The sequence below is a fragment of the Metopolophium dirhodum genome, chromosome 7 (genome assembly GCF_019925205.1).
Source record: "Metopolophium dirhodum isolate CAU chromosome 7, ASM1992520v1, whole genome shotgun sequence".
Lineage (NCBI taxonomy): Eukaryota > Metazoa > Arthropoda > Insecta > Hemiptera > Aphididae > Metopolophium > Metopolophium dirhodum.
Window position 1 is genome coordinate 27,629,176 of NC_083566.1, and position 11,586 is coordinate 27,640,761.

Below are 11,586 nucleotides of genomic sequence, written 5' to 3' on the forward strand. Positions count from 1 at the left end.
ATCATTTTCTACCTTTATAACTTACTTTTTAAAGATTGATTAATATGTTTGATTATGTTTTTATTTTTAAAGATATACCTACAAAAAGTTTACATAATTACATTTAATTTGTAATTCTTATTTGTAAAGAATTGTAATTTGTATTAAAGAAAAAGTAATTCTTTTAAAATTTTACCATTTGAAAACTGTGAAGCACTCTTTCAATAATAATTGTATAGAAAAAACCTCACAATGACTAACTTTATCTTATTTGTCAGTATTTTAAGTTTATTATGAAAATCACGGACTAAGATATCTTAACACCTCCAGGAAATACTATCCTAAGAGAAAATAGAAACAGAACTAGAAAAGGATATCTAGTAAAGCTCACAAAAGAAGCTAATATATATAAGGTAAAATTGTAATTAAAAATATAATTATACTCTGTCCAACTGATTCTGTAGACACTGGTTCCAATATGACAGGAATACAGGGTGTCGCATGTGGAAGTGCATAAGAATCAATTTTTGTTAGGCTGCTGGGTCTTGTCTCCCCGGACCCTGGACAGGATATATGTAAGTTTATATATATGTACACATTACAAAAATTACCAAAAAGTTTATTCTCATTATGTATTAATTTCAAAACAAAATAAAAATTAACTTAATGTTGCTTTATAACTATTAAAAATTAAAATTGAAATTATATTATTTATTATACCTATCTGTCTAGTGTTCAAGTATCAAAAATATAAATTTCATTATGGTTCCAAATTAAAAAATATTTTTAAAGTTATTTTATTAAATGCTATTATATACTTATATCTATAAAATAAGTGTTTTCTTATACAAGGTTATTAACCATGTATGATCACCCCCATTTTTCCCTTAAATAATACATTTATTCAAATTCTGATTTTCAGAATTTTTAAATAATTTATACTAAAAACCCATGTTTTTAAATTCTTGAAATTTTATGTTCTACTTAAAAAGTGTCATGTGATAATACAAACTTCTATTTTTATAAAAAATGAGAACTCCACTTTATTACTATCAATTAGTTAATGAATGATTTGTTTTTAAATATTGATGTACCTTATTCAAAATTTGAACGAGTAGTTTCTCAGTTATTAAAATGTTTATACTAAGGATAATAATAGGATAATAGTCCTTAACTTAAATGGTTTTATGAAAATATAACATAGATTTAGTTTTGGTTTTAGTATTTATGATAGGTACTTGGACCATCTTTATAAATTATAAAAGGGTAAAAGATTAAAATAATTTTCTAACATTTTCAACAGCCCCATATATTCCAAACCCATTTTTTGTGGACCTATTATCCCTAGTACTTACACAGATTAAAATATCTCAAAAACTACCTATTCGAATATAGATTTTGATACGTCAACAGTAGAAAATAAGGGTGGTTCTCATTTTAAAAACAAAGTTTGTATCTCTGTGAGACACTCCTTTAGTAGGTAGTACAAAAAATCTCAAGAAATTGAAAATATGGTCATATTTAAAACTCCAAAAATCAGATTTTGAATAACTGCTTCATTGAATAAAAAATGGGTTGTGCATGCTTGGAGGATCACCCTGTATACATAATTAAAACATTATAATATAACACTATGCATTACTAATGTTAGATATTACACTTGTATTTCATCATTACTCATTAATATTTGATACTACTAAATAATTAAAAATAGTTTTATACGCACAATACAGATGCTATAATATTAATTTTTAATTTTTATGAGCTTCTAATGTACATTAATGTCTATTCATATATATTTAACTTAAAATCATCATATTTGTTGATATGGCATATGGAGTTTATAAGTTTATTGTTCAAACATGCCTCTCATTATTATTTCATCAATCATCATTAAAAATGTTCTTAGAATAAATCAATGTGCCTTATTTGTCTGTCTAAATGTGTCTAATTTACTTATGATGTCGTTATATTCATTGATGTTATAAGTATATAATATAAATTAATTGATAACTAAATAAAAATATAGGTTTCATATTTGTTTTACTTGCATAATATAAGGCTAACATACAAGTAACAAGTAAAAATATTTGACTAACTTGATTAAATATCACTCATAACTATTATTTTTTAATCAGATATCAACAATTTTTTTAGGGTTTTCAGGTTAAACATTAGAATTTAAAAATATAGAAATTACTCTTCACTGCTTTTCATTTAAGATGCATTTATCACTTGTATTATTCAGTAATTTTGTTTTGTTAAAAGTATAGGTACTCAATACATTTGGCTTAATAAAATATTTATCAAATAATTAAAGAATATTTTTTTATTTTTTTTTATTGATTATTAAGCCCGGCAACTTTGGCCATTAGCTGTTTGTTTGTAGGGGAGGATACTGTAGGTTGGTAAATATGTGTGTTTTTAGTTTGGCAGAATTTTCAAGTGGGTACCCGTAGGTATCTGCCATGCCCGGGTAGAAGACGTCGGCCTCTCTCTCCAGACACTGTGACTACCCGAAGTGAAGTGTCGCCCCGAGGCCAAGGTTCGAACCGGCGACAGTTCACGTCGCAACCAATGCCTTAGTCCACTCGGCCACTCTGTCCCTCTAAAGAATATTTTTTTAACCTTTCAATTCTTGAATAATCATTTTGTATTATACCTACAGAGTAATATCGATTTATACAATTTTGTAATCATTATTTGAAATAATTATTACATTTATGAAAAAAATGCTCATGTTAATGATTATTTTAACAAAATAAATCAATAAAAAATTTTTTATACTTAAATACTGATCCATATTTTAATATATCATTTAGTATTATAACTGATACTTGTTTTAGATGCCAAAATGATTTTGTTTAAGAAGGTAGAAGAGTTAAATGAACTATTTATAAGAAACAAAGACATGAGTATGTTGTTGAATGAAAAAGATAGAAGAACTTTAGACTGTTTGATCAATGAAATATCTGAAGAAGATATTAATTCAAATTTACTTAAGACTATTTTAGGGCTACAGGTATACATTTTTCTGTTTTTGAACTATTACAGAATCTTTAATACTATAATTATTACAGGAGAATAAATATTCTATTGAAATAATTTGGCAACTACATACAAAACAAATAATTGACTTTGCAGAATTTATCACTTGGTCAGTAGAATATTTACTAAATATTTTTACTTTACTCGTGTTATATCAATTTGTTTCAGTTATAAATGGGATCTTGATCATATTGTTAAAACTCTGCTATGTATGTCTGAATCTGAAGAAAAGCAATGTCAAGAAATGTTGACAGACTTATTGGGAAGTCTATTAATTTTGTTGTCTGGAGAACCAAACCATATATTTGATCAACACATACAAATTATTCAACAATTTTTAACTCAAGTACTGATTTTAAGTATTATATACATCAATACAAGGCAATATCTAGACAATTTATTATTTTTTTTTTTTGGAGGGGGTTAAAAGTTCATTTTTATACCATATAAATATTGTCATATTGACTATAGTCATTACTTAATATGTGTTTTAACATTTTTCTTATAGTGAACAAAAAAGATTCTGTATCTAAAAACTGTTGAAAGGCCACCCCTCCCCCCCCCCCCCCCAATCGGATATAGATTCCAGATATAGCCTTGCATCTATGTATAATAATATTAATTTATATTTATAGATTTATTTCTTCGTATTTAACAGTCAAGCTTAACAATCATAAGAAACCATAATGGATGGGTCTATTTGAAAAATCTTAAATATTCATCTTTTTTAACAAAATCAACAATCCAAAAAATATTCAAAATAATGTTAAAAAACATGCTTATAGCTGATGTTGATTTTCATTTGAATATTGCATATGAACAATATAGATTGTATAAAACTCCAGATTCTGTATACAATATGCTTAAAATGGTACATTTTTTTATTACTTTTAATCTGACATAAAAATTAGTTACCTAATTTATAATTTGTATTATTTCAGTTTTTGGACGAAATTGATGAAGATGTTATATATGCATTGATTCAGAATGTCCTAACGCAGCATGCAGAAAAAGCCAATTGGAAATTGATATTGTCTTTAATTTCTACTTTTGTAAAAACAAAATCTCATCTATGTCATATGTTAAAATGTATGTTTTTCTTTTATATATTTATAATGCGAAAATTAATTTAATATTTATAAATATTTTACTTAATTGCAGTGAAATTGGAAGAATTTTTCAATCTAACATTGTCCAAATCGACTACAGAAAAAAGTTTCTTAATGCAAAAAGCTGCTTTATTAATTTTTCGTCAATGTTGTTTGGAAATCGGTCTTTGGTCGGAATACAGCAGATGGTACAGTTCTTATAAACCAAATGTAGAGAATGCTAAAATATTCTACTCTTTGCTCACTGGACTATTGCCCATTGATTTACCTGCTGCTTTAGCAGCCCATATTAACACTGTAATTACATAAAATATATTTAGAGTTTGGTTATTTTTAGTGGGTATTAATATGTTATCATTTTTTAGCAACCTAAACTAACAGAATCTTGTGGAGATATACAGTCTGATTATGTTAAAAAAGCCCAGGCCCAACTAATCAAAATAAACCATGGAGAAGATTACATGGGCTTGTTTAAAAATTATGATGATTGTGAGGTAAAATAAATTTCAGCTTATCATTTATTTAATACTATGTTATAACTTATAAGGAACAGGGAATTACCAAAGTATAAATATAATTTTGAAGTAATATGTATTTGATTGCTCAATTTTTTGTATTCTGTATGACTGTACCAGCAACTTATTGAAATTATCTAATTGTTAAGGTCAGGTTAAGCAATAACAATAAAACAAAAAAGATTTCTGTACAGTTTTGATTTAAAAATTGCAATAAAATTGTAAATTTTTGTGCTAAACACATTTGTTTAATCAAACTATAGTTTTATACTTTTTTGTTATTAAATTGTTTATTTACACTGAGTCACTGAGACAAATATAGTTAACTAATTTAATTTATAGTTTAATTAATACTTTATTAAAAATATCTTAGTTAACTTTTATTAATATTGTCATAATTCTATAGCAGTATTACATGGTCAAATATATTTCAACATTTTATTACAAATATTTAATTTGAGTTATTGCTTCTTTGTAAGTAATTGTTGACAAATGTATTAATCATGGGTTCAAGTTCAACACTATAGAACCATTTGTCCTACAACAAATTTACGATTAAGTAGAACATTATCTGTATTTCTTCATTAATTTGTTTTCATCATAATAAAAAAAAATTGAGTTGCATTTTTTAAACTATGTTTAAAATAATTTTGTATTATAATATAATTATGTACAATTATTGTATACACCACGGTTCATAACCACATATCAATTAAAACAATTTACAAGAATTTCCTAACCTATAATATCAAACAATTATTTGAAGTTTTGATCGTTCTGATCATATGTTTCAATGCTAGTTATCTTTTATTATTGTAGATTGTTAATGTGTATTATAATTTGTAAATAGAGCATAGAGACAGATTTTTCATAGTATTAATGTAATAAATAATAATATTGAATCTTATTATACTATATTTCAGAACCGCCATGAAGCAGACATTGTCAAAGTGCTCGAATCTTTCAAATCAACTGGTCAAGTAATGCGAGTTGTCTTAGAAGCATGTGTTTTTAGAAACAAATATTTTATTGGCACATTCCTTAAAACTTTGATGAATACCCAATTGGTAGATGATCAGTTACGAAACAGATTTATTGAAAAATTAAATAGTATGAATAAAATTCCTAAAATGGTGTACACCAAGTGGAAACAAGAACAACAAAGTATCTATTTTTCATAAACCAAATATTACTTGTATTTTCTCAATAAAAATAATATCATTTTTTTATATTGTTTAATAATATTATTGCATCTTATTAGTTCTAACTTAATTATGATTATTACTAGGGGGCTTTGTCACCTGCTTGTTTTGCTCGCCAACTCCCTTCAATCTTTATTTTACTATGTGTAGCCTTAACTTTCACTTGACCAACAATTCTCATTGATGAAATACCACCTGTCAATGTTGTAACATCATTCTGAATATTAAAAGAAGCAAGTGCAAATAAATTATTATAAACTCTGATGTATTGTCTAAAATGTTTATTAAATTTGCAATAACTGTATAATAAATCTTTTAATTTTTCTGGATACACATCATATTAAGGAAGTTAAAACTTTTTTGTAGCAACAGCAAGTATTTGCAGATCACATCTTTTTCTTTTTAGAAAATGAAGTATTACAATATTGCCATTTTTCGGTCATACCACCAATATATAAATTAAGGCTCATCTGCTTATTCTTTTCTCTGATTTTTTTAAAAAAAATTTTTGTTATACTTTTTTTTTTAATAAGCACCTTCATCTAATATCTGAAGCCTCTTTCAATCATCATATAATTTAAAAGAGAACTCTAATACCTATTGGCTGCCATAGTAATTATTTAACCGAACTCTAAGTTTTTTATAGTGTTTTTAATAGAGAGATATACATATCTAGTGGCACAATCTTGAAGTTGTTTTCTGTAGCATCAATGCATCATTCATGTATTTTGTTTTAAGTACCTACATAGATTCCACACAATAAGGTGCTTCTTAAATTAGTTGATAACTTACCTAAATTGTACTATATGCTATGAAATTGCCTTCAGGTAAAAATATATAAATCGTATATAATAATAAAAATATTTATACTCCTGACTAGTGGCTGCGCAAACTATTTAAGCTTTTGAGGCACAGTATTTTTTTTTTGACACCCATCCCATGACCATTGACCAGACTAAAAAGAAGTTAAAATACTAATATTCACATAAATTATACATTTTAATACCGTCTTTCATATTTCTAGGTACCTTTCCACCCAGTAAGACCTAATAAGTCTTGAATCCTATGCCTAAAAAAATTACCTTTGCTCCGCTGCTCAAAACTTCAGAATTTTTTGCTTCTTCCATTTAGTGCCCTTTTTTAATTCAAATAACTCTAACTAGGTTCAATCATCTTAACATATTATATTACCTATTATTATTCAGCTATTTATATAGATTGCATATTTTAAAAAAAATTTTACAAAAAAAAAAGATTACGTACTAACCTTGGACAATGAGCTAAATGCACCATGAGGAATGTTCTATTATAATATTAGTAATATTATCAATGATCATGAAATTCAATACATTTCTTATAGAGTTTCATGCTACATACATACTTTCCACACAAAATATAAAGTTAGCTACACTATTAATATTTAATACATATCTTAATGTATAGTATAATTTGTTTGTGTGGTCTATTGTGATTGTGCACGTGTAAATACTAACTTCTACATAACTTGGCCGTAATAAATGTTATATCCATAGATTCCTAGAGACTTGGGGAGTGTTTTAAGCTTATTTTTCAACATCTAAATGTTAATATGAGGTAGCTCATGCGTGGGTTTAATTCTGGCTCATGAAAATCTAATATTTTTTATTTTATTTTGTCATTTAGGCTAATAAAACTATTCTATATAAATGTCAGATTGAGTAATAGCTATTATATATTAGAGGCCAAATGTATGCACTAAATAAATATTTGACCGATTTTTACAAAAAACAATTGAGAATATAAATAACCATATTGATATATTGGTTTATTTCTGCTCACAATTGATTCACGTAAGAAAATTAAGTTACTTATTGGATTTTACAATCTGTCGCAGGTGGATTGCCAATCTTGGTTTCATTTATCCCTGGGTAACACATGTAGTCATAAATAATATTATACTGATTACTTTAGAATACAAATATCTTGGAGGAATCGAAAATAAAAATTATGTATGTTTTGATTTTTGTTGCATAGATAACCCACCTATTCATTTTTTTTTTATATAAAATAATTAGTATTTCTTGTTGGCTTAGGCTGGGCGACAGGCTAACATCAATGCAGACATGCAGTGAATAAAAAACTGCAATAACCACGCCAATCTTTTTGCACTGATTTAGTATGCGCCGGCCTTAATATTAATTTATAAGTTTATAACCCATTACTCTTTAGTTAGGTACTTACTAAAAATAGTGCTCAGATGTTGAAAAATTTTACTGTAGATAATATAATAAATCATGTAACCTTAACCGTCGTACAATAAAATAGTCAATTGAATATTATTTATTATTATCAAAACAATTTTATAATATTATTTCCTCTCGACGACTAAAAATAATATTGTAAAGTAGGCAAGTGTAAAATATGTGATGAACGGATATTTTAATATTTTAATACGAATAATTACGCCGGCGATGATGCAATCCAATGTGCACGTAGGTTGTGTAGTCTACGCCGTAACAATTCGGGAACAAATTACAGAAAGAAACCATTCTAACAATTAAACGGACCTAATGGCTAATAGATTTTTTTTTGTTGTTCTAAAAATGTGTCATTTAGACGATTTAGTTATTGCTTTCGTATGCGTATACATAAACAATATTGATCGATAAAAATGTGGATTTTATGAAAGGTTGCGATATTTGGTCGACAACGTTTAGATGTTCACTCAATTGTGTATTCGTGTGACCCCCACGAATACTTATTAAAAAGGAAATTATATTTGTGTGGCACACCGACCATCGTTGCGCCGTACCAACAAAACATGTTGAAATAATAACAATTTATGAGATATACCTATATATATATATATATATCAACTATCATCGATTATTGCAACACGTAAAGATTATATTAAGTATATCGTTCGTTGGTCGAAAATCGAAAAAAGAAACAACACCGACCCTTCAGCCAATCCATTGGGGACAATGGTCAATGGTAATAATAATATGTGGCTAGTGCCTACAAAATATCGACTCGACGTCACTATATGCTGTTTGTAGAAATCCAAACGGATCTCCGCGAGTCGTGTTCGCGGTTTACGCCACGTATTCGTGTCGTGCACCAAAGTTGCGTCGCTCATGATGTGATAAGCTTATAGTCAAGTCACCGAAGCCGTTCATATTTGTCATGTGAAGTTAGTGCAGGGTCGTCCCTTAGGCATGACGAATTGGGTCTTCACCCCGGGCCCTTCAGACATGGCTACATAGTTATTGTACATAATATGCAATGTACACGAGCTAATTTACAACTTTGTATTATTCTTTAGACAGTTGTTCTAGTATATCTTAAACTAATTTATGATATTTCAACATTAACAAAATTATAGCCATTCAATTATTTGGTGTTTAAATTTAATTTTGGCCATCACACGAGCGCAATGATTTATTTTTATTATAATTTATGAGAAGCCGTCATACCGCACGTGTAACAATAACATAGGTAACAAATTGTATTGTCAGGATAATTCCTTTTACCATCCTATTTTTATATTTGAGTGAGTTGATCTACTATAAAAATTTAAAAGTAAAAATATTATCTAGGAGCCAACTCATTACGCAGGATTTTATTAATGTTTTAATTTTGAAGTTATGAGCATTTTAAAATGTGTACACATGCCGTTATTATTTCTTAGTTATTTAATTATTATATCTAAGTATTAAGATATAAGGTACCTTCACACTTTATTGTGTAGTTGTTCGAGTTGAGATAGGTATAATATGTAACCTAAATGTAATGTGTTACCTATGTTTGTTAACCCTGGGCATTGAGTAATACTTTAAACTCCAAAAGACACGACAGAAGTTACCCTTTATAGTCTCTAGTCAAACTGTAGTAATAAATTGTACGGCCCCAGGTAGCCCTAAAAACCATTACCCGATTTCTGCCAGTGATAATGAGCAGCCGATTATTCTAGGACCTTGTTATACATATTACATTTCTTACATAAACTTGAAAATCGCCAGAGGATGAAGACGGAGACGTTTCTCACAGTCAGCACCACTCTACAGCACACAAGCACAATGTATACAAGTATAAATGTATATAGTATAATGATTATAACCGAACCTATACCGGATATATCCGTAGGTTGGTATAATATAGGTGTACACAAAACGCGGTCTAACCGTGCGATTATAATTTTCTTCACGGGTGGGAATGCGAAAATAAACTAAAAATTCTCTATTCACCTCTCTCACTCACTCTCTTTCTCTCTCTCTCTCTCTCTATCTCTCTCTCTCTCTCTCTCACACAGTGTGTCATGTTTATTTATTATATTACTTATATACCTGCGCGGCTATGGCTATATGGAATTCCGCAAACCAGGTCAGTGGTCGCTGTTCGAGATGCGATTCCTCGTGAGCTTATATAACGCAATAAGTTAATAACGCATTATAATAATACATTTTTACCGCAGAATAGAGTTGATACCAACAATAATCCACACAGCCGTGCCGCGAATATACCTAGGCAGTAAGCACGGGTAACGGGTATATAATATTATGATGGTTATACAACGTTGTGGGATGAGAACCCCGCATGGCCGGGAAACAAAAGTCGAGGGTTGGATAATATAACAAACAATATAGTTGTATATAATATTATTGTAAGTACTGAGGAAGGGCGAAAAACAACCACTGTGGACAAAAGAAAACCCGTAATAATAGAAATAAATTGCATCATTTATATTACATTTATATATAGTTTTATAATTTTGCATTTTTGCTCATAACAATTTATTAAGTAAGTTCCTACAGTTGGTTTGACGGTGTCGTGTGTTTCAATGGGTGGGGCACCATACCGTCCATTTTTGTTGTGCCTTTATTTATTCACGAGAGGAGAAACAAACTACTGCAAAATAACGAACTTTAATGTTATTATCTTGTGTGAAGTATGAATGAGTGATGAAAGAATATTCTTTTATTGTTTTTAATACGTTACAAGGAATCGTTTGACGGACAGGCAATATTTCAAAACCAGTTCACGCCGTAGAACCTGCATTTTGAGGTAACGTTTCGTCGTTATACCGCAGATACCACATACCGTAGCTGTATACCGTACCTATACGACATTATAATATAGTGATGTCAAATTACTGCCCACGCACTCGGGGTGTCCCACCGAGCCGGGCTACTAAGTATAAACCCTGAGATCCAAACCTATTATTATTATTATTATTAATATTGTTATTTATAGATTAATATATTTTGATCCAAGCGCGGAGGTTACGCGTAATCGATTTTGGCACGATCCCTACAAGCGGGCGCTGTTTTCACTTAATGTATAGCATGCGCACACACCCGGACAATGAGGGACCCACATCGTGGTGGTATAATAATTATTAATTATGTATTAAACATTAATAAAACACCAAAGTATATTGCGTACACGCGTGCGATACGACTTCTGTCGGAGGGCCCGTTGATTCACACGCCCGCTCGGGGTCCCTTTGGGATGATGTCCGACGATAGGCCGACTTGGCCACTTTGGAGTAGGTAAATACAAATATATTTTATAAACGTTTTCGTTAAACAGATAAATACACACGCGTGCGCATATAATATTTTATAGACTGTACTGCTGTAGTCTTTTTTGTTACATTAATAATATTATGTAACCATACATTATCACTTTTTTTTTTAACTTACGAATTTATTCACTAGAGGAATGTATACGATTTTAAAATAATTACCTACA

At 29.0% G+C, this 11,586-nt stretch overlaps 1 protein-coding gene across 4 annotated transcripts; it reads left to right on the forward strand.

Annotated features, from left to right (window-relative positions):
* LOC132948287 (uncharacterized) lies at positions 1-6,184 on the forward strand. 4 transcript variants are annotated; one of them, XM_061018704.1, is made up of 10 exons: positions 1-392; positions 444-554; positions 2,826-3,001; positions 3,060-3,136; positions 3,196-3,373; positions 3,686-3,898; positions 3,969-4,116; positions 4,189-4,433; positions 4,502-4,630; positions 5,575-6,184. In XM_061018704.1, exons 3-10 carry the CDS (start codon positions 2,834-2,836, stop codon positions 5,830-5,832), a joined length of 1,416 nt encoding a protein of 471 aa, XP_060874687.1. In that variant the 5' UTR covers positions 1-392; positions 444-554; positions 2,826-2,833; the 3' UTR covers positions 5,833-6,184. The 4 variants fall into 4 exon arrangements, with proteins under 4 accessions (XP_060874687.1, XP_060874686.1, XP_060874685.1 ...); XM_061018703.1 differs by having other exon boundaries at positions 465-554; XM_061018702.1 differs by having other exon boundaries at positions 1-554.
* The last annotated feature ends 5,402 nt before the right edge of the window (positions 6,185-11,586 follow it).

Bases quoted from the DNA above. Each gene is read 5' to 3' on its own strand.
- LOC132948287 (XM_061018702.1), top strand. From the start codon at position 2,834: ATGATTTTGTTTAAGAAGGTAGAAGAGTTAAATGAACTATTTATAAGA. The intron at 3,899-3,968 runs GTACATTTTTTT...GTATTATTTCAG, and splicing joins TATACAATATGCTTAAAATG to TTTTTGGACGAAATTGATGA. The intron at 4,434-4,501 runs GTAATTACATAA...ATCATTTTTTAG, and splicing joins TAGCAGCCCATATTAACACT to CAACCTAAACTAACAGAATC.